This window comes from Oenanthe melanoleuca, chromosome 17 (assembly GCF_029582105.1).
Source record: "Oenanthe melanoleuca isolate GR-GAL-2019-014 chromosome 17, OMel1.0, whole genome shotgun sequence".
NCBI lineage: Eukaryota > Metazoa > Chordata > Aves > Passeriformes > Muscicapidae > Oenanthe > Oenanthe melanoleuca.
The window spans coordinates 4728319-4751905 of record NC_079350.1 but is presented as its reverse complement, the minus strand read 5'-3'; the positions used below and the strand labels follow the sequence as shown (position 1 = coordinate 4751905).

The 23587-nt window shown below is 40.9% G+C and overlaps 1 protein-coding gene across 2 annotated transcripts in view; it reads right to left on the bottom strand.

Moving 5' to 3' along the window:
- The window catches only part of MED27 (mediator complex subunit 27), an 82546-nt gene that overhangs the window by 5384 nt on the left and 53575 nt on the right, over positions 1 to 23587 (bottom strand). The window contains exons 4-6 of one of the 2 annotated variants that reach the window (XM_056505370.1): positions 21249 to 21342; positions 10739 to 10846; positions 4570 to 4611 (exon numbers count right to left, since the gene is read on the bottom strand). In XM_056505370.1, coding sequence (XP_056361345.1) covers positions 4570 to 4611; positions 10739 to 10846; positions 21249 to 21342 — 244 coding nt within the window. Of the gene's footprint in view, positions 1 to 4569; positions 4612 to 10738; positions 10898 to 21248; positions 21343 to 23587 lie in introns of both variants that reach the window. The other variant, XM_056505369.1, reaches the window with a different exon arrangement.

Sequence of the window (23587 nt, the reverse complement as noted above, 5' to 3'; positions counted from 1 at the left end):
ACATGGAAAAAACAAATTTGGCAAAGAGACTCAATTTTTCACAGAAGAGTTGTAAGGCATTGGAACAGTACTGAATTTTCCAAAGGTGACACGTCAAAAAACGGCTTCATTGGGCTTTGATGACACTGGTTAGTCATACACCATTCCCAAAGCTGGAAAATCCATTAAAAAACCTAAATTATAGAATCTGCAGGTGGAGAAGGCTGAGCAAGTGCTTCCTGTAACTGGGATAAGCAGCACAAAAGCAAAGACCTAAGGCACAGCTTTGCTCCACCACAGACCAGGTGAATGAAGACCTGGCCTAATAAAAACCATCACATGAGTGAATCATAAAAACTCTCCCTCTCTCCATGTATTTTATCTCACTGCCAGGAAATATCCTTCTCAAAAGTAGGAGCAGAACTTCCTTTAAGAGCCACAGCTGTCCTTGTCACTTACTGGTTTATTCCCTCAAGCACAGCACTGACAACTCCATCTAATATAAAGGGATTCTTTAAATCCCCTGAAAGGTTTTAAATTCTTTTTTTTTTTCCCAAACCCTTGTAAGTTCATGGCCTTAACAGTAGCCTGTAGCAATGAGCTCTGGAGGCTGATCACAGCACTAAGGGAAAGGAAAAAAAAAGGAAGTTATTTTATTAGTGTTTGGATCTTGTGGAAATGCCTTTGTTCATTTCCAAGGATTCCCATTACTCAATCTTCTCTCCAGGAACACATCTGAGTCTCTCTGGAGGGAATGTGGAGCACAGAACGTGGTGCCTGAGAGGTGCTGGGAAGGATGATGGATGGAACAGGCATTGATGAACTCAGACAAATCCTTACACACCCTTCCCCACTCCCAGTTCAGGAAAACACCACCACACTCCTCAGGATTTATCAGCTGTTTTCAGAGCTCACTAAGTGTTTAGTTATTATTTTGCTTGCTCTGTTTATTTGGACTGGGTCACAGAGGTTTTATTTCACTCAGGGAGGTCTTTGAAGAGAGCCAGGACTGATCCTGGCTGTGCAGGTGACCCTGGCACAGCCCAGCTGCTCTCCTTGAGCAGCAGCAGCACAGCCCACGCTCTGCCTCATGCATGCATTCATCCTGCACGTGATCTCACTCTCAGATCATTGACAGGAATACATCTTCATACATTACAATACTTATGTGCCCTTGTGCTGCTGAACATGCCATCACTTTGGCATGGCTCACAGCTTCCCAAAGTTCTGGGTAAAATGTGCTTGGGGAAAAGCAGACCAGGCAAAAAATACAACCAGTTTGTGGCATTGCTAAAACTGGTAAGACTGTTTAGGTGAAAATAAGGATGAGACTGTGAGATGAGAATGAAATATATGGGTTTAATGTCTTTACATATGATTTAAACAGCCAGCCTCAACACAGTACCCAGAAACACCAGCTATGCTGCTCATAACTGAGCAGCTGCTTGGCACCATCTCCCAGTTTGATCCACTCACAGCAGCTCCAAAATTTTATGTTCTTCCCTCCTTTTTGAATGCAAACATTACAACACTCTTTACAATTAGAATTTTGAACCCTCTCCACAATGACTGGAGTTATGCAGCCTTCGTCTATACCAGGATTTAAGCCCCAAAATCTTTCCTTATTTACTGTTTTATTCCTCTTCTTGCATTAGTGGATCCAGAGGGACGAGGTGGTAGAAGAAGGAGGTTTAAGATGAAAACATTTGCTACTCCTGTGGAGTTTAAATGTCACACCAACATGGAAGCCTGAAAAACCTTTTCTTTGCTCCTTGTGCTTCTGCCCTTTCAGCATTCCCCTCTCTTATTTGCCAGCTCCATTCTCTGGATCTAACCCTGCTGGTGCATTCAGTGCCTGTAAGGCTTGCTCACCCCAGGACCAGATTCAGGGAGTCTCCAGGGAACTGGGAAAATGACTGTACACTTGAACAGTAATGGGCCCTCCAGGAGCTGGCCCCCATCAAACCACACACTCTGTATCCTGCCTAATAAGAAGGAGAGAGAAAAGCCTTGCTGACACAGCCAATGTTTGCAAACAAAAAGTCAGGACAAATTTAGCTTCGTTTGACAGGGTTGGATTGAAGATCAGAGGTCTCTGGTCCTTAACCTACAAAGTTGTGCTGCAACCCTGGGAGAATTTGACAGGCCTGCAGCTCCCCCAGGCAGGGATCTGGGGGGCTCCAGATGTTGTTGTATTATCACTGAAGACAGAGTTTGGGAACTTGGTCAGGGTTTTAAAGAGGAGCTGCCCTGTCCTTCAGAGGGGAGATGGATTTTACATTTAAAGGCAGCACTGAAAGGGCTGCCCAGCCTCCTCCATGGGGGGAGCAGTTACTCATCCCTATTTTTCCTTCTTCCACATTGCCATACTGGTGACTGCCATGAGAAACACATTTCAAGAACATTCATATGTGCTCTGACACATTTACTCATGATTTTTTAGTGGCATGAAAACATTTGTTCAGAAAATCCTGCAGTACAGATCCTACCCTGGTAACAGAGTGCAGTAGTTTCTGTAACACTATTTTATCTATTTCCTTCATTTTGCTACTGCTAAATCACTACTCCTGGGTATTACAAATAGACACAGGTGCAGCTTTAGAGAATAAAGAGGAAATCAAACCAAGCACTGCACCACAGAGAATTTACTATGCTGAACCACAGCACTTTCTATCATCTGTTTGAAAACTTGATGTGGGTCCCAGCCTTAACTTCTTCAACTATCAGCTCAATCTACACCACCTATTGATCAGAAAGTGCCATCACCTTGCATTTTTATCACATTTCTCAGGCAAGAATCTGAGAGCTCTATGCAACCAATTCAGTGAGAGCTCCTGTGAAGTCAGCAAATATTACCCCAGCCTAAGGGATGAGAAACTCAGCCAAAGAGAGGTGAAGGTGTCCAAGGTAATACAGTGACAGAGTCAGCAACAAAATCTATAAAACTACTATAAAACCCCCCCACAGCTGTTCAGCTGGTTACAGGACACCCTTTCCCTGAAGTCTTTCTGGGTTGGTTTATATTTTCTGGTAAATATTAATAATTTTGTATTATTAAGAGAAAAGTGGACAACAGGAACTTAGGAAGAGAACAAAGATTCTCATTTATCCATGCTGCAGCCACAGAGGCAGCAGGAAGAGGGGTGTTTTATGCTTTTTCATTGATCTCTTTCAGCTTCTGCTCTGAAAGCTTCACCTGAACATGAAGGGAAATTTATTCCACTTATTTATGCACCCTGAGTCCTTAACGTGGACATCTAAGCAAACTGGACATTTACTCTATTCTGTTATCTTGCTATAGACAATTATATCATCAAAACCTGATTATCATTTAACACAAATTTCAGCAATATGACTTTACCCTTTCAAGTTGTTCTAAACCAAAACATCCTGGAGTTCAACCTTATGCCCAAATGAGTGCACAACCAAACACACTCATTGGGAAACTGAGATGATCCAGTATATTTATTCCACTGCAAAAATCACTTTAATGCAGGCTGATAAACAAATGCAGTTTTACTTCCTGCTCTATTACCCTACTTGATGCTAAAATAGAAAGAATATTTAAACCACTGATCTCTGGGGTAAAGAATCAAGTGCAGCAAAAATTCAGTTTAATGCCAGGCAGAGAAGGGAGAGTAACCAAGCTCCCCCAAAAGCTGTCCTTTGATCTCCAGCAGGGAAATATCCCAGGTCAAACAGCTCCCCTCCTGACTGCCTCTGAAATCTTGGAAGGGAGCTGCACAAACACAGCCAAGTGCCCCAGGTTTGACCCCTGTTTTTAAGCCCTTTGGAGTCCCTGACCCCCATTCGATTCACAAACTACAAAGGTGGATGAAAGGAGCCAATGCAGCAGCTGGAGACTCCAGCTCCTTGAACTGGGGCTTGAGGGCAGGGAAACTGGAATTTAAACTTGGATCAATCTGAACTTACAGCGTTCTGACAAGAGGCCTTCAAAGAGAAATCTTCCCTTCCTCGAAAATAGCAAGGTATAGATCTTTCTAAAATACACTTTAACCTTCTTAGCCATTTTATTTTTATTGCTGCCATTCTCTCTTTGGTCTTCTCTTACTTTACAGCATAACATTCATTCCAGTAAGTCCCTCCTCTTGCTTAGACCACCATGGGAAGAAGGGCAGGCAAAAATGACATAATGGAAAAGATTTCCAAACTCATTTTGGAAAGGGAGGCTCCACTGATTAGTTAAACTCAAGCCCTCAGGAATGTGAGGCAACCAACCCCAATAAATACAACAAAGCAAAATCCAAATGAACCTGGATCAGTCCTTTCTCCCCCAAAAGATTTAAACTGAAGATTCCTCAGAAAATGTTAAGACTGGTGTAGTATAATCTCTGATTTCCTATTCCAAACCATGGACTGGAACTTTGATGGGAAATAAATCCAAATTAAGTAACACCAGAAGTGATCTTCTTTTCTAGTCACAGTTTTCCATCATTACAGATTATTGTTTGCTATTTGCAAGTTGTGATGACAAAGAATAAATTCTGAATTATTTAACATAAGGGCCCAGATTTTTAAAATCAATTCCACATATGTGCCTTAGGTAGAGAGAAATGATGTGAGACTTACCTTCTGAAAAACTTGATAGTTGGATTTAGACCATATATCAAGCTACAGTAGAAATAAAAAAAAAAAAAAAAGTTATATATTACTACAGATAAAGCAGCACCTTTGGAGAGAAAATGAATTAACAAAGATGTATTTCTGAGTTCACTCTTTTGACCCCTTGCCCTCAACTGTTGCAATCCAAGAAAGGGAATTAATAACATAAGATTCCTTTTGTATTGCAATGAAGATGGAAATAGTTCAGCACAGTTTCAATAAAAAAATTATACATACAAGACCTGTTGAATTAATGAGTTCTCTTTAAAAAAGCAAAATCTTCATTTGTATGGGGTTGTGGCTGATCTATGCAAATATTCATAAGCTTGAATGTGTTTCTAAAATGAGGGCATTTTTATTAAGTTTATGCTTGTCTTGTGTTGAATAAGTGATTCAGTTACAAACGACACAAAGAGCATTTAGCTGAATTAAGCCAAAGCTTTGGGTCTACTGGGGCTAAATAAAGCATCCCTCAGGAAACTGCATTTACATTTGCAGACAAAAATCACACTAAGAGAGATTTAAGGTTGTAGATTAGTGCACACATCCATGACTTAAACATGTGCTCAGCTCCATGCAACCAAAGGAACAAAACAGAAATTTCAGATTTATTAGCCCCCAAGCTGGAAGGAAAGGCTGTCCTTGCTGCACAGCCCATGGCTCTGGTGTTTAACAATTCCTACTGATACCTTAGTGCTCTCTCAGCCCAGGCCTGTGCAACATCTTGGACTCTGTCAAGGAAAAGCAGCAGGGAAAAACAAGAGGAGCTTCCATCAATCCTGGACTTGCAAATCACTTTTTTTTTCAACAGATCCCAGTGTACTCAACAATTCTGTATGCACAGAACTTGTCATGGGAAAGGTGTTTGATAAAGCATTAATCTCAGGAATCTTAGTCTAGACAGAAGAATTTCTGAGTGAATTTATGAAGCTCCTCCAGTGCCTGACACCATGGTGGGACAGACGTGTTCTCACAAGGGGGGTTCTCTCTTTTCCTGGTACAACTGATTATTTTAGTTCTGCCTTAGGTGCCCATACATTCTAACTGAGGGTATGAGACTCTTCAAAGGCACAAAAAAGAGTCTGAAACGAAGGAAGTCACATGAAGTGAGTAAAACACATTAGAGGGAGGTGAGGGAAGCCAGGGGGAAGGATGCTGAGTCCAAGGATTAATTCACCATGCTGAAAACGGTCAGATTGCTAAAAGCTCTCATTCTTTTAGGAGCAGCAGTGTGAAGTGGCCCACGTCCAAATCCTGCTCAGCAGTGACTCCTGAGTGCCCAGTGCTCAGTGTGGACAGGACAAGATGATGCTAAAACCTCTAAAGCCACTGCAGGATCGATGTTTCACGGCTCAGCACTCTGACCTTGCCGTGAGACAAAAGGCAGCTGATGTCTCAATGCATTTTCCAGGCTGGATGGAGACACCAGTACCCTGAGGCACCTCCCTGCAAACCTTTCAACATTTCCTGGCTCTTGGGGTGAGATCAAGAACCTGTGTGAACACCAACACTCAGACTTGGACCCAATTTACATGGCATTATCCCACCTGTGCCTGCTGGGAAGGCAGCACTGCACTTCCAGATTAGAAAAGCTTACATTTGCAAACAAAAAAATAATGTATATTTAAAAAAAACCCCATCCTGTTTTAATGTAATTTATAGCTTTTTTTGACTGCAGAGGTGCTGTAATTGGAATGTATAGATGGTTTGCTAATCTCCAGTGATCAAACCAAGTATGTGATCCTCTCTAGTTAGGCTCAAATAAAAGTCTACTTTAGATGCTGCTTTAAGATGAGTCCAACAGGTTCTGAATGTTCATTAGTTGGCAGGGAGATGGGAAAGCTGAAAAAGTAATGAATGCCTGTCTTACAGACATGATGCTATCCATGTTAAAACAGGAAGAAAGCAAAAAGAAAAAAGCCACCAGCCCCTGCTCCATGCATACATCCTGAATGAGTGCCCACCTTTCCCCCCTGAAATTGAGGATTAAGGCAGAGGCAGATTAAAGAATGCATCGTTATAGGTCTATTATTCTTCAACTTTTCACTTTCAATCAAGACACACATTTGTAACTAAAAAACTGCTGAGAGCACAATTTCAGGGCATCCTCTGCATGTGAATTAACCCGGGGCTTTCTCTCCCCAGTGCCCCTCTCCCCACCCAGCCCAGCAGTGGAACAAGAGGCGCTTGCTGAAGGTCGGCGGAGCGATTTCAAAGGCGATAACAACCCAGGATGTTCCTGCATCCCATATCAAACAGGTCCGGTGCCAACACTTATTAGAGAAATCAGATTCAACCCCCCCTTCACCCAAACACACACACAGCCAGCTTTGAAGTGGTGAGAATGCAGGGATCAGAAATTACCCGAGAGACAGCTCTGCCTGTCTTTGAAGCTTTCCTTTGATACTTCCATTCCTTCTCCTCTCTTACGCTAGGAGGCTAAAAGCTGCCTTTTCTTATTGATATGGGGTAATTAATGAAGCTCTAGCATTAACATAACCCAAGTTCCTGAACATGAGAATTCAACAGAGACATTGGTCTTTCTTTAGTTGAGTCTAAGGGATGCAAAATAGGAATTTGGCTAGGCAGTGGTGTGAAGTGCCCAGTGCCCTGTCAAGGTGGTTCCTGGTCTCTGCATCCAAAGAAAAATCCCAATTGCCATGCCAAAAAATCCCAATATGATTTTGTTGTTGGCAGGCCGATGGCTCAGCTGCCCTGTGAAGATGAGCTGCATAGCTTCATTTAGTCAGGAATCAGGAAAACACCAGTAATTAATTACTACCCATGGTTAAATTTCAATGCACAACAAGCATGTCACAATCTGAAATTAAGGGTGGCACTGTGCCACCACTAAAATCATGAGGGTAATTAAAATGCATCAATCTGTGGTGGACATGAAGGGTTAGGATGGTGAGCAAGAGCAACTGTGAGCAGGTCCAGCACCCACGACTTGTCAGAGCCTGCCAGATCTCACTTATTGTTTTTGCAAAGTGGCACCAAAAATGTCCAAGTTATGCAGCTGGCAGCTTGGCAAAGACATATTCTGCAGGGTCTGTGAATAATTCACGAGAGAGGTACACAAGGCACTTAAGAAATGCAATGATTCTGTCTGTATAAGCAAAGCTTGAAAATAAAACCCCAGAATGGCTGGTCTTGTTTAACTCACTGCAAGCTTAACACTTCTGCTTTTTTCACCTTTATTTTGAAAGTATTTAAATGCTTGAGAGGGAGGACCCAATTTAGGGAGACTTCAGCAGAGACCACGTGAGGCTGTCATGTAAGCACCTGTCAACCTGCACAGCACAATGTGTGAGCACACAGCAAGATAAAGCAACCTGGAAAATGCCATGTCAGCTTTCCTGGGTAACTGCTGGTGTGTCACCTGTGCAGCTCCACAGCCAGGAGAAACACCAAGATTTGGGGTTTTTTGCCAGACTTGCCTGACTGAAGGACCAGAAAAGCTGCTCTGCTGTTTGCATTTGTCTCTTCCTTTTTTCTTCCCAGCAATGCAGAATTTGCCAAAAACCTGTGTATTTTCAGTAATAAATTCATGACTACCATGATCAGAGAGAAAATCTTTGGCCTCTTCTGTGCACAGTCCCAGTCTCCCAGTGATGGCCAGTTCTCCTTTTTTTAAATACCACTGACTACATCTGGTTGCCCCAAACTCCTCTCTCTTGGAAAAAAGTCTCCCACTGAATTTCACTTTTCAGTACTTAAAGGTCTTTCCAATGTGTGCAGTTTGGAGTTATTTAAGTGCAAAGAAGTACAAAGACTTATCCAGTGTCCCTTCTTCAACGTGCCTTACAGAAAAGAGGCACTTCAGCATTGCCATATTGCATGTTAGCACCTAATTCCTCATCTCCCTGTTGTTTACAAATATTAAATGTTTCCTAGGAATACATAAGCTAAGTCCCAAATCAACAATGACTGTGTAAACTGCTCCCTGGAAAAATTATCACCTCCTACTGCGTTCCTGAGGGTTCTCCATATTTCTGTTATTTAATAAGGATGATACTCACTGATCTTTTTCTTACTTTTTTTGTGTGTTTCTCCTTAATGCTGGTGCATTTTTCATGCTATCAGGCTAGCAACTGAGAAGCCAGAATCGTGCAGAAAGCTCACTGAAGTACCTTCCCAACAGCATCTGTTGTGACAGGGAAGGAATTGCAATGGACTCTGTTCGTAACTGACTGCAATCGCTCATTCCCAGCAGGCACAATAAGGAAAGCAAATCATTGTGAGAACACCATCTTAATTCTTATTCTCCAATTACCAGAGTAGTTAATTAGTGACAAAAAAAAAAAGGAGCTCACTGTTTGTCAATATGTGCTCCAGTTGGCAAAACTAGCAAACTACACATTTATTTAATCTTCCAAGCCAAATTTGCTCATGATTTAAGTGGCTCCAACTCCAATTCTACTTCAGACAAGTGAAATGTTCCTGTTTATACCTAAAACAGAGACCTGCAGGTTTGCAAAATCTCTGGGATGCCCACTGGAATAGTAAAGTTCCACGTAAAGGTCACAGGTTGGTGCAGCCTTGCAGGAGCAGTCACACACCCAGGTTTGGACACAGAGCTAAATGAGTAGAGAACAGACTCCCCTGCAGACTGGCTTAAAGCAAGAAATAAGCCAGGTGTTAACAGCAATGCTCTGGAGGAGCAGAACTGCTCCCCACTGACAGCAGGCAAAGGTTAGTGCCCCGTGCCCAGAGCTGGCCTTGGCAAGTCCTGCTGTCCCTGGCAGCAGATGATGGCACAGGAACAATGTGCAGCTCCCAGGAGAGTTCACCTTGAGCTGAACAGAATCCCAATGCCAGATGCTGAGTTTCAGAAAGGAACTCCTTACTTAGCTTTTCAGCATTTATAGCATTATTGTATTTCAAGGGAGCTTCAAAGGAAACTGGATTCATCAGAGAAAACGAGCACACCCAAATGAAGTGTGACATGGGAATCCATCACACACTGTCAGTGCTCTCTCAGCAGACCAGCATTTCACTTCCATGCAGAACTTGGGGTGAAGAGGGGCTGGTGCTGGAGCTCTGTATTTATATGCAAATACACAGGGAGTAGAGAGCAGCTGCTTCTGCAGCAAACTGGTATTTAAACCTGCCTATCTGGAAAAAAACAAATCAAAATTAAGCAATTTTTATTTTGCTACTTCTTAGGCCAATCCCCCACCCTTTGAGGGAGAATGTCTCACCTGGGAAATAGAGCTGCACTATTTCCTTCAGCAGCTCAGCTCCTGGCCTTTCCCAGAGAACAGAGGCTCAGACTCAGAGCTGCTGAACTCTGGGTCAGCACACAACGTGCTTCTGTGTACTGAAACACAGTTATCACTTCTGAAAGGAAAAGAAGTCTCACCTCATTATAACATGGCCTATGGGTGCCAAATACTCATCTTGATATAATGAACTTTTTATTTTAATAGGCTTCATAATCAGAAGAGAAAGCTCCAGAGAGACAATGTGAAACATGGAGGTATTTAGTGCTGTTACTGGCAGCAGAGAGTCCTGGTGGATGTCTCAGGAACAGAGACCATTCCACCCTGGAAAGAGACCTGAGCTGAGCTAAGGCCGTCAGGTCCTGTTAAGATCTCCTGATGTGCTGAGGAGAGCCATATGGAGTGTGTGCAGGCACAGGAAACCTCAGGGTTCAAGCAGGGTGAGCTACTCACAAAACAAATCACTTGTGCAAACAGGTAACACTTGCTGTAGTAGGTGCTGTTCAAGATGTGCTGCTGCTGGCAAGCAAATTCTCGAGGAGCACCTACCAATGATCCTCTCTGTTGTGTTTATCAAGCCAAAAAAAAACCAGCCTAAGATTTCTCAATGGCTCTCAGAAGAGAGAAAGCTGAACCTTGGGCTGTTGATGTGCTGGTACACTGCAAAACTGTTTTCTCAGCAGACACTACAAACACAGTAACTGGGGTCTAAGGTGATAAATCAGAAATTCAAGCAAAGGCTTCAGAGCTTAGAAAGAACTCAGAGACTTGGGGATGCAAAACCCAAGCAAAGCAAGGCAAATTTAAACTGGAACATTCTGCTGACATTCCTAACTGTTATGTTTCCAGTGCACTTGCAGTGGGCTCCCAGTTTTCTGGCATGAGCAGATAAAATGAGGGCCAGCACCCACCTTGCCATCCTCGGTGTAGACGTTCTCGCTGTAGCCCTTGACGATGGTGCGGTCGATGAAGAGGCTCCGCATCACCACGATCACTTTCAGCACCTTCCCCAAGGTCACCTGGGAGCAACAGACAAGGACAAAACTGAGCTCAGGTCGAGTCAATGGTGTCTGAATTCATAAGACCATCGAGTTAACAGCATAAGTTGATGCAATTTCAGTTTTCAATATTTTATAGAGAGACCAAAATAAAAGATCTAAAAGCAGGGTGTGTTATGAGGAGGAGAGAGACTATAAAGTGCAGAACAAACAAACATTCATTTGCAACTGAAAATGTATGAGTTCACAGAATTCCCTTGTGCAGACATGACACTGCCAAGCAATTCCCTCCATTTTATTAACACCACAACTCAATAACTTGTCAAAAACAATGGGCAAATGTGATTATTTTCGATGAATTTGATATTCTCCAATATAAGTCCACTTAGAGAAAAACAATTTGAAAGAAGAATCGGACTCTCCTAATGCTGGCTTGTAAAAGCATGCCATGAGTTTAATGGAAAATATTTTCTGTCCAATAAAAATGTAAAATTATTTCAAAGGAAACTACAGCTTACAGTAAAAATGTTACTTTTTCAAAGGTTTCATTTCCTTCTGTGAAAGTGTTAAAGTGCAAAGAATAAAACTAGCATAATGGAAAATAGAGAGGGTCAGCCAGAGTATAACAACAGAAATAAGCCTAAATTATATTATTGACAAAAATGCAATAATGAAGGCATTTTAATCTAAAAATCAATTTACATTTCAAAGATGAAGTTGTACTTCAATACAGTTAAGATGTGTGTCTAACAAGAATCCTGTCTTTGTATTTTGCTATGCAGAGATTATTAGAGAGCTTTTCCTCACCCACAAAAGCATAAAACTGAGATAAAAAAGAAACAATTAGTTCATTTTAATATTTCCCAACCAGCAGCAGCTCATTTTCTGCCAGTGTTCCAGCATTTCATCCTGTATAGATTAACACCCACTAAAACAAATGTGTTGTTACTGCTGACCTCAGCAGACAAATCCACACCTAAAGAAATCGGTCAATATGCACCTTTATTGATCTGTTGGATGTTATTCCTTTGTAACTTCTGTTAATGACTCCTGCCCATCCCCTTGTTCCAACACCAGCAGCCCCAGCCTGAGCTGATTTAATCAGTGCAGAGCCACAAAGCCTGGGCAGAACTGATGCCAAGTCTTTGGCATGGGACAGGAGAACTTCAGCAGGGAAGAGTCTGAACAGCAGGGCAGGACAAGTTCACAGCAAGAGAAAAGACAGGAGAAAAAGAAGGGAAAACAATGACAGCCATCAAACAGACAGGCTGCCAGGCAGAATGCTGCAAGAACATAAAAAGTGGGTCAGAAGAATGGGTAATTTCTGAAGAAAAAAAAGTGAAAGGCTGAAGGACAGAAACTTGTACCAGAGCCTGAGCCATGCACACACCAGGAACCATGAACATCTATGGAAACACCATGCTGTGCTATCAGGTGCTGTGAATTTTGGTTTAAATGCAGCATCTTGCCAGGGTACTCTTAAACAAGACCTACTTGGTCCTCATATACAGAAAATTGGCAGAGTTATTTCAGCATCTGACACTGTATTAATTAATTTAGAAATGCAAAGTCATGACCCAGAGGTGCCCAAGCTATGATGCTGATCATCCACTGGAATCACAGAGCTTTGTCATAATTGCTAAGAGGAGGAAATGAATAAACTTTGAGAAGAGTTGCCAGCACATTAAGAGTTAACAGTTTTCAATTTATTTTTCTGCCTTATTAAAACTGGCACTTCAGTGGGATATTGGTCTGCTGAGAGAACAGACTCTTATTTATAACTTCACACCAGGCATCAACCACACAGAATAAAATTAAAAGGAGGAAAAGAAGACATTTTAAAGAAAAAGAAATCTTAATGAAAGAAGGATAAGGCCCTACAAACACCCAGACCCAGCTTTCTGCACAACATTTCCTTCACACACTTTAGCTGATGCTCCCTTCTTTCCTCTTTCTCTTTACATTGTGCATTCACAGCATTTCCCACTGCTGCCAGGTAGAAATAAATCTGAGGTTGATCTGAAGCCTCTGTGGGATGTTCCTGAAAATCCTCTGAGCGAACAGTGGAACACACCACACTGAAAAATCCTGAGTGTGGCACTCCAGCTTGCTGCAATGAACTCACTGCTGGCCTCAAACCTCCTCCCCACATCATTTACCTGCACAAATGCTCCTGTATTAGCTCCCTGCCCTTTTCCAGGTGATCTGACTTCATACCCTTCCCTCCTCACTTCCAGAATCCATCACAGTGCTGAAATGTCACATCCTGCCCCATGTCCAGGGCAGTACCTTGATCACCCACTTGCCTCACCACCAAAATTCAAAATTCCTGTTTCCCACACCTGTAAGGAGCTGTAGGAGCCCAACCCTAGCTGGGCACCTCAGTGAGCTCCCTGAGAAAGGTTCTACTGCTGCACCTCCTTGGAAATCCAAATTTTGGCTGGGATGGTGCTGGGTTGTCTGAATTAGCTCTTGCAGTGCTCTGGTACTGGAACAAAAAACTTTCCTCTTTTGTACTACTCTTGTTTTGACAAGGGATTCCTGTAGATTTTACTCAGGCTGGAAGAGAGATTGAGCCTTTGAGATGATTTCTGTAGGACTGCATCATTAGTTAAGTCTGACAGAAGCATGAATTCTGTAAAAGAGCAGCTCAGAGAAATTACAGTTCATGGTTTTAACAGCACTGAAAGAATGAGGGTAGTAGTACAAAGAATGAACAGCAGCCTGCACCAGACTGGAGGATGCTGTGATGTGTGGAAGTCAGAACTTTGCTCCACAGCTATTTTCAGGGTGAAGCACATTCCATACTGTACACAGCAAATGCAATGCCCTTTATTTTTTCCTCCAGTAATCAAGATTCGTGACTATTTCCAGGGCTTAACGTTTATGTTCAACTCCAACATATTTTACAAATCATGTTTTTCAGCAGATTTTATTCCAGCCCCTGCTCAACTTGGCTGTGTTCAGATCTATGTATGGAACATAATTTCCACTCTCAGCCATACAACTGTGTCCCTACAGATCACCTGAAAAAAGGTAATAAAACCCTAATGGCTTTGCTAAATCAGTAATTTGATAGTTCTACTCCAAGCTCCAAGAGTGCAGGTCTCTCCTGGAGGTCCAGACTCACTCAGATGGTCCCTATTTAATGGGCACTGAAATGTCCCTGCTTTTCCACAGGTACCAACTGAGAGAAATTCCTTCCCTTCTTCAGAAAAGACACCTTTCAATTGTGACAAAATGGCAACAATTTCCTTTCTAAGCCAAGTTTTCCTATTAAATTTCAACTTCTCCTGTCAATATCCTGTTAAGACAGCACTTGGCTTTTTAATATTTTGCCTGAAGGATATATGCCAACTCGTCCTTGATGTAGAAAATTTTAATTCAAATCAATACATGTACAAGGTCACTTTAAAATTCAATTAATATGAATGAAAAAATATGCCCCACAGTTCTGTGAGCTGAAAATGGAACAGTTGCAAGTTAAATACTTCTGTAGCTTCTGTTTTGGGCTGTGTAATAACAATGTACTTCTAACTTCCTTTTAACTAAAGTATACTAAATTCAGACAGTTAAGTTATTCATAAATCCCCTGCTTCCTAAAATGGCAAGCCCCAGAAGAAGGTAGGACAGGCAGCTGATTGAAATCTGCAATATTATGCAGCTTTTCTGACAAAGACATATAAAATAAAAATCTTCTTGAAATATCCCAGTTTTAAAAATATTTTGTCTATCACCAAGATAAATCTCAAGGAGCATCTGACAGACACAGTATGCCAAGAAAGGGAGAGGGGGAAACAGAATAATCAGGGAGAATGACTTAGATAATTTCCTGTAAGACTGCTAAAAAAAGTTCCCATTAACACCAATTACAATCAGAAAAGAAGAAAGTACCTTTCCAAGTAAGTCAGAATCAGGGTCCACATGAGTTTACAAAATGAAAAGGATCAAAATTCATTTACCATGCCAGAACTCTGCCTGGAGGAAACAGTTTGAAATCCCCCCTTTAATTTTGTCTCCTCACTGAAACTATTATCAAGTGAAAAGCCCTTTTATGAACCATTTAAACAACACATTAACAAATATCCTTTCTTAAAATTTATTTAAGTTTGATATCAGGAAAATGGATGCTGACAACATCAAGCTCCCACACTTTGTGAAATGAAAAATTCCCAAAGCTGCAGATTTCCCCTCAGCATTCCAGGGAATTTGCTGCTGATTTGAGCTGCAGATGCTCTGCAATGCAGAGCTAAAAGAAAGAAAACATTATTTTCAGTTAACATGGGCACCTCCCTGCTTCTATAAAAAGGAGCACAAGTGTGTGTGTGGTTTTTATTCACCTCAGAAATAAGGCAACATCCAAGCAGAGATGTAACCAAGCTACAGATTTCCAGCAAAAGGCCAGACACCTGCTCCTTGCCATGGAACCAGCCATAAGCTCAGCCTCCCACTCACAGATCCTTCTTACTAATCAGTACAATGCATGAAAATCATATTTATATATGCTGGGGGAAAAAAAAAGGAAAAGGTTTTGCATTAAAAATAAAGTTAAAAAACCCAAAAAACAACACACAGACTTTCAATTAGATTTTTCCCCTTATTTTTTATGTCTCATCTGCTGCTGGTATGGCTGCATTTTCCCTCACATGCTCATTATTCTTTAATGATGCCTGTTTGTAAATAGCAAGATAAGATGCAATTAAGCCATTAGAGTCTAAATAAACAAACATACTAATTAGGTTCTTTACAAGGATTTCTTTTTTTATGCAAGGGCAGGAATTTACCTTTCATTAGTCTAACCTAATTGCAATAGTGCCTGATAAAAAGTCAACATAAATGAAGGACTTTAAATGCTCCCACCATATGAAGGATGAGCTGGCTCTTCTCCCTAGGTAACATTCTACATTCTTTTAATAAGGCAAAAAAACTGGCACAGGAATATTGTACAAAGGTTCAAGGACAGATTTTGTCAGTGGCCAGTCACACTTAGGGAAGGGTCACACCAGTCCAGCACTGCTACAGAAGATGAAATGGATTTTGTCTCTTTTTTCCTTTCTAAATTAGAGCATGCCAGGAATTTGACAAGAATGAAAATGATGTCTGATCTTCCACAACATAAATCTATGGGAATATCAACACACACCTGAGAGCTTTGGGCACGGTAGCCCTGTGGAGGGAGCAAAGCTGGGGACATTTCTCACAAGTCTTTCTCTACCCTTGTTCTCATTTCCCAATGGAAAAGACTCTTCCTCATCTTCCCCATTCTTCATCAGACAACAAAGAATACTTTCCAATTTACTTGCCAACCCATGCTCATGTACTCTGTTAATTCAAGACATTCTTCCCCTGCCCATGTCACCTCAAACACTGACTTAATGCCCTTTAAATGTTGATTTTAATGCTTTTTAAATGCTGGTTCTCCATCTTAAGGCACAAACTGTGAAGCCACTGCAGTCCTGAGTTCCACTGTGAGCTCAGCAGTGATTCCTCCAGCTCACAGCAGACCCTGAAACATCCCAGGATTCCCTCAAACACCAAACCCAAGCTGCTGCCTCCAAGGCAGTAAATCCCTAAATGAATATTCATCCTACAGCCTAAAAATCAGGTGCCCAAGCCACCAAATGTGAGCAGCAGAGCTCCATCCCTGCCATGAGCCTGCCTTGTATCCCCCACTGCTGAGCACTGACTCCTGATAAACCACCCCACAGGGAAGAAGGGATACAAAGCACTTTGGAAATAAGGAATTGCTTTGGAAATAACACCACTGAATTGTCTCTAATCAATACAACATCAATACAGACTTCAAATCACTTTGCAAATTCCTCCCCACTCCTCCCAGTTCTCCACCATCAGGGTCTCATGCACAGAAATCAGTCTGGTGCCTTCCTTAATGGGCAAATAATAAATTTCAGCATCCATTTTCCCCCACAAAAATAATAATGGTTTTATGTAAAACACTAATAAACAGCAATGAGACACAAGGAATTCTTCAGTTCCAGGAAACAGATGTCTGGCCTATTTGCAATTAATACAACCCAGTGCCACACAATCAGACTGCTGCAAATGCTGGGAACAAGATCTGAAAGATCAAATGCAAATGTGGCTGGTTTTAAGGAGAGGGAATAAAACTCTATAAAAACCTGCTTCATATTTTTATATGATAGGTCTATTAAGAATCTAGGCAGCAGTATAAATTTATAAAAATTAATTTAAAAGCAAAAATTTGGAAGATAACCTGGAAAGAAAAAAAAAATCATGATTTCTGACCTGAGTTTGGCAGAAACAATTCAGTTTTTCAGGTATATATCATTATGCTTTAGTAACAGAAATTACAGAAAAAAGTTCAATTATCTGCAAAAATATTTACCCAGTGTTTGTAATTTCTGTACTACTTCTTTACAAATATTGAGGATAAAAAGAATTTAAAGACAAAGTAGTTCCCAGACGTAGATAAGAAAATAAGCTTCTTCCCAGAGTAGGAATGGCTGGGTAAATGATGTTAAGGAACTCATATTTCTCAGATGGACAAGCAGGGCTAAAATTTACTGTCTTCTAAAATATTTCTTATTAATTAATGAATAAATTGTACAAAGGATTTGTTTCACACCAAAAATATTCTGAATTTTGATAATGGAAACAAGGTACGTGAAACATTCACAAAATAATTTGATTATATTTAGTAGGAAACATAATGTATCTAGGAATACAACTAATCATTCAAGGGAAAAAAAATCTAGGTATTTTCATTCATTAAAAATTTGTTAATGTTATCCAAATATACAAGATAAGGTTTATCTATTTACAATTCCTGGCATTTAACCAACAAAATCTCACAAAAACCTTAAGGACTCCACAGTTCCCTGTGCTGCTGCTGGAAATTAATTTCACATAACACAGTTATTAGAGCTGATATAATTCTATGTTTAGTCTATTTTATACATAGTGCTATTAAAAGACTAATTGAAAAATCACTGGTGAAGAATGGGATTAAACAGCACCTTGAAATGCCACAATCAACTGCTTTTAAAATGGGCTGAGGATCTCACACAGCTCTGAAAAGGTTTCAATTATTTATGTGTTTGGCCTGTGTAGCATAAATCCAGACTAATGAGGTACAATTGCTGTGTATAAATCTAGACATAAAAAACCTCCTCATTGTCTGGAGGCAGCAGTTCATTCTTCTCACTGAAGTTTGCAGCTTCTGATCAGGGAGAGCCCAGCTGAGCACGAGGGTTACTCAGCAGCAGAGCTGGACCAACAGGCTCACACAGCTCCTAATTATTACAGAATTCCAGAATTGTTGGGGTTGGAAGGGACTTCTGGAGATCATCCCATCCCACCCCCTGCCAGGGCAGGGTCACCTGGAGCAGGTGACACAGGAACAGGTCCAGGTGGGTTTGGAATGTCTCCCTGAGCACCTGTTCCATGGAAAGAAGTTTATCACAGAATATTCTCAGTTGGAAGGGACCCAGCAGGATCACTGGGTCCAACTCTCAGGTAAATGATCCATAAAGAGATCAAACCCACAAACCTGGCATTACTGGCACCATGCCCTAACCAAGGGAGCTCATCTCAGGGTTCTTCCTCACACCAAAGTGAAACTTTCTGTGGTTTCTTTTAGTTTATGGCTGTTACTCCTTCTCCTGTCACTGGACACCTCCTGGAGATATTTACATGGATTGCTGAGATCCTGTCGAGCTGGAGATAAAGTTTGTGCAACAAAATATTGACAAATAGTTGGGGAGTTCTTCATCCCTTGGAGTAAAAATTTCCAGTGATGTCTTTGCAGTGGTTCTCCTCTGTTGATAGCTGGAACTTTGCTCAGTTAAAGGTGATTATCTTGGTTGGCTGCAGTGACTGGTAAAGCAAAGGCAATAGCTATTGTTGGTTTTGGTTGAATTAAAATTACTAGCTCCTCATTACAGTTTACTGAGACAACAGCTGGAAGCTCCCTTATTTCCTGACCTTGCATCCCCAACTTTCTTGCACTTCTTCACTCTGAGATTTGCTTTCCCACAGCTTTCTCAGAGTCTTGTACCTTTTCTATTTCCCACAAGATCCCCTCTGAGCCTTCCCTTCACTGGACTAACCCAGCCCAGCTCCTGCAGTGTCTCCTCATCAGAGTGATGCTCCAGCCCTGAATCCTCTCAGTGCCCTTCACAGGACCCTCTCCAGCAGCTCCTTGTTCTTCTTGAAGAAAAAGACACCTTGAACACCAGATGGATCTTAATGGTGCTGGTCCCACCTTGAAGGACATAAACAGATTTCCATGTGCACATGAAGTTGTACAGTCTGGGGCTGCAACCTTCTCTCTTGGGTCTTTTTCCTGAAGATAATTTATTTGGCACAGGCCCCAATGTTTCTTGAGTCTCAAAGAGTCTCCCAAACCTCCTTTCCCCTTCTCCCTCATCTCCCTCCAATAATTTACACATTTTTAAGATATGTACAGTGCTTACCAGTGCCTTTGAAGATGAATGCATGGGTTTTCTCTGGTGGATGGAATGATTGTGTTTAAAGATGTTATAAAAACTGGATCTCCACATCAAGGACCTTCCTAAGACACCAGGTGTGCTATGAACAGTCCAAGGATGAGCATGGTTGAGATTATAGAGTTGGTTAATTAACTCTGGGCAAACAATATGGCTGTGAAATATTCTGAAATAAAATGAGCATTATCTGGCAATGAGGTAAACCACACTGGTGCAGGGGAGCAGCTCCAGATGTAACTTGGGCCAAGTTCAGAGTGAGAAATCACAAGTGCTGAAGAAACCTCCCTCCTTCTGGGGGAGGTGCTCTTCACACTGCCCATCCTGCAGCACCTTTTTCACTGAATGATCTGTGGCTGAAAACAGCAAAAGCTTTTGTAGCAGTCAGGGCCAGATGGAAAGTGCCATATTGGCAACACCAACTGAGACAGATGGGGAAGAGGGAAAACCTGGCTAAAAGAAAAAATTATAAACCCATCACACAATCACACACAAAAATACTTGAAAAACAATCTTTTTGATCTCTGATCCAAGGAAAATATGCACACCACTGGTTCAACATGGGGCTGGGATCTTGTAGGAACAAAAATGTCCTTGATTCAGAGGAACTGCCACATGGAATTCACTCTGTTACTGCTGCTGGGGAGAGGCATTTCCTTTAGTCACCACCAACCTTGTTCCTTGGCAGTCACATCCAAGATAATTTACCTTATTTCCTATTTGTGCCTGAGTCTTGAAAAACATCATCTATTTCCTGAGCACCTCAAACAGCCACCAAAAGTGGAAGGTACTTCAGTATGCAAAGAAGGGCTCCAAGAGAATGGAAAGTGTTTCAAAGCAAGGAAGCAAAACCAGACATTTTTCCACAGCAAAACAGATAAAACAGTCAGCTTAAGAGGAAATGCAAAAACTTCTGAGAATTATAACTTCTTAAGACTGCACTGATGAATTCCATTCTTTTCTGGAATATATTGTTCCACTTGGTGAATCCAACAATTGCAGATTAAATGTTTTAATGCCAGCTGTTTATTTTAACCTCTGACTCAGTTAATCTCTTGTGAATTTGTGGCTGTTCAAAGAAAGTTAATAATGACATGTTAGACAGTTGATTAATTCAAACTAAATACAACTAAAATACTTAAAAATTTGAAATAATCACAGCAATAGTTGATTGGGAAATTTCCATGAGAAATATGAGATGGAAAAGGCTGAACTGGCCTCAGTTCTTCATCTGTGTATGTGGTGTATTTTCTACTTTTATTTAAAATTTGGCAAAATATGTGACTTCTGCCTTTCCCTAGAAGGAAATCTGTATCCAGCTGCCACACCATGGACTCTTCTTCCACTTTGCTGTCTTAGAGCTTTGAAAACTTCTTTTGCTGTAAGCACAACAGCTGCCTGTAAAAATGGATGTGAACAATAGGTTCCTCTGCAATGAAATCTTGCTTGGTCAGGCAGAAATAAGTTGAATGTGTTGGACTTGTTTATCTCAAATCCAGCCTTTACTGCTCATTTACTTCAAAGGCAAATTCTTAACTTCAGCCTATAACAGAAATTCACTGACCCAAGAGCAATGTGAACAAATTTAAATCATATTGGCTTCCTTCTTCTTTTCTTCTTCACAACATTCTCTTCCTTCTTAATTATCATGATTAAGATACACTCATTGCCAAGTCTGCTGAAAACCACAGTGAGTATTTGAGTTTGTGCTCATATTTCTACAATCACATTTAACAATAAAGCAACAGATCTTCTGTTTAAAGGGGAAATTATTTTTATCACTTATTTGCCTAAGAGCAAGAAAGATGCTGCATTGCTGTGGCAAATGAAGAATAATATGTTTCTGGGGAAAAAAATTCTTTAATAACCAGCATTTTTGGGACAGTAATTCAACCTCTGGAGAAAATCAACTCAAGGGATGAAATGATCCAACTCACCAGAAGCATTGCAGAGGTTCCATTTGGCCGGGAGAGCTGGATGGACATTTCAGGGAACATCCTGTCAATGCGACTGATCACATCATCAACGTATCTGCAACCAAACCAAGCAGCAGCATTAGCTCTGGGGCTCTCTCACACACTCAGATTATCAAAATTATGCTTTTAAAAAATATTTATCTTTTTTAGAAATCATCCTTTTAATTTTATCCTTTTTAACCCAGTTCATGGGACTTTCCTGAATCAATTTCTCTCTGAAACCTGTGTATCTTTCAAAACTACATGCAAGCAATAATTTAAAAAGTTATTGATAATAGGAAATAAAGTAATGCCCTCTGCAAGCTGCTTTGAAAATCAATTACTCTGCCCTCAAAAACATGCACCCACTTAAATTTTATTCCAAATCTCTCAGCCTCAAACTCCTGCCACTGTATTTCTGTACTTTCTCCTCAGGAAGGTTGAAGGACATACAATTAAAATTACTCTTCCAGTGTAGGAATTCACAGGCTGTCATGTCCTTATTCTCTCTTTGATAAACTTAACAGATAAAGGTTTTATCAAAGTCTTTGGACGATTCTTAGGGGTGTTTTGTTTTTTTGCCTCTGAATCTTTCCAATTTATTTCATGCGTTGGTGACTCTGAAATTGGCTGGTAAATTCCAGATGTTTCTCTGGAGCAATCAAAAATAAAGATAAAACAACATCCTTTCTGCTGGGTGTAATCCCTGTTTCTGCAGACCAAGGTGAGCTGGCACACCCTTGTCCTGTTCCCTGGGATCAAATTAAGAGCTGACCTCCATTAACACAAAAACAGCCTTACAGAGACCTTGTTTCCCCAAGCCATGGACATGCCACTTCAGCCACACCTCTGGACACATTAAAATCCAAATATTTGCTTTAGCAGAATTTCCAGGACAGTTTGTATCATCTGTGCACTGATCTGTCCCCATTTACACACTCTGCAACTTGATCAGATCCATGAATGAATTTGTAAATAAAACTGCTTTCAAAAAAAGACTTTGGGAAAATTGGTTGCCTGAGTTAGATTAACAGGGAAGCTCAAAAAAAGAAAAAAACCCAAACTAATTATTTCCCTTTAATCTGCTTAAACAAAGGCAAAAAAAAGTTGAATTCTTGCTCTTCAAAGTAATTCAGTTCTAATGTTAGTGCTAAAACCTCCTGAACAACAATAGGGTGCTGTGCTCCAATTGCTACTTTGCAAAGCATTAAAACAATCAGAGAAAATCAAATCAAATCAGGAAAGCTACACCTCCTCAGCTGGTAAAGTCAGCTTTTAAAAGTAACCAAGGAATGAAAAGAGTTATCTCAATTTTGCACAAAAACATTAATCCACACTTGTCACTGTGCAGAAGAAAGTTCCCCCATTCACTGCAGTGACTCATTAACACTTGCTGCTGACAAGCAAAGCCAAAAACATCCAGAAGCCAAGAACTTCCTCAGCACTGGGAAGGAGGAGGCACATCAGCCACTGCTCCAGGAGGAATAAACCACACATGGACAGCACCAACCCAGCTCATTTCAAACACTGCTGAACCCCAGACTGATTTCACACAGCAGGAGAGTTTATACTGGTTTATAAATGCCATTACTCCAGGCTCTGCAAATAAATTAATCTCTTGCTTGTGGGGGACCAGGGATGACTGGCTGTGGTACAGGCAAGGAGAGATTCTGTGGTTCTGAACATGTCGTGATGCAGATTTTTGTATAAATGAAGTTTTCCAATTTGCCAAGCTTTAGGCAACAAGAAGTTAAAACAAACAAAATAAGAAGTTGCAGAAAACAAGACACTGGCATAGTCAATGCATTAAGGAACGGAAATTCAAGTAATTTTAAATCATGTAGACAACAGCTGGATGAGGGCACTTAATCTGTTTACGTCCTTCTGAAAATCCCAGTGGACATTTACACTCATCCTTTGAAAATGGGATCCAGGCTGGTTGGAAGTAATCAATTCTTTGAGGTCTTTCTTAAATATGATTATTTTTAAAGGTAAAACTTGTCTTGACCATGAGGCTTAAAATCTGACTCAAACCCAACTGTCACCTTGTACCATGTGAGCAGTGTGAGGAAATTCAGGAAATTCACAGGGTTGTGAAATCTTCCCTTTAAATGAAACCACACATACAGCAAACCAGAAATCTTCTCATTTGCATTAACCACATTTGCATTTGTGGCCTCAAATACAAAATGACAAACAACCTTATCTATGGCAAAATTGTTCTATAGATTTGCCCTTCTGAGAGGACACCTGGTAAAACATCTTGTGAAGGAATGGACATGAGAAATCAGATGCAGCAAAGGAATGTAAAAGTGTAACTG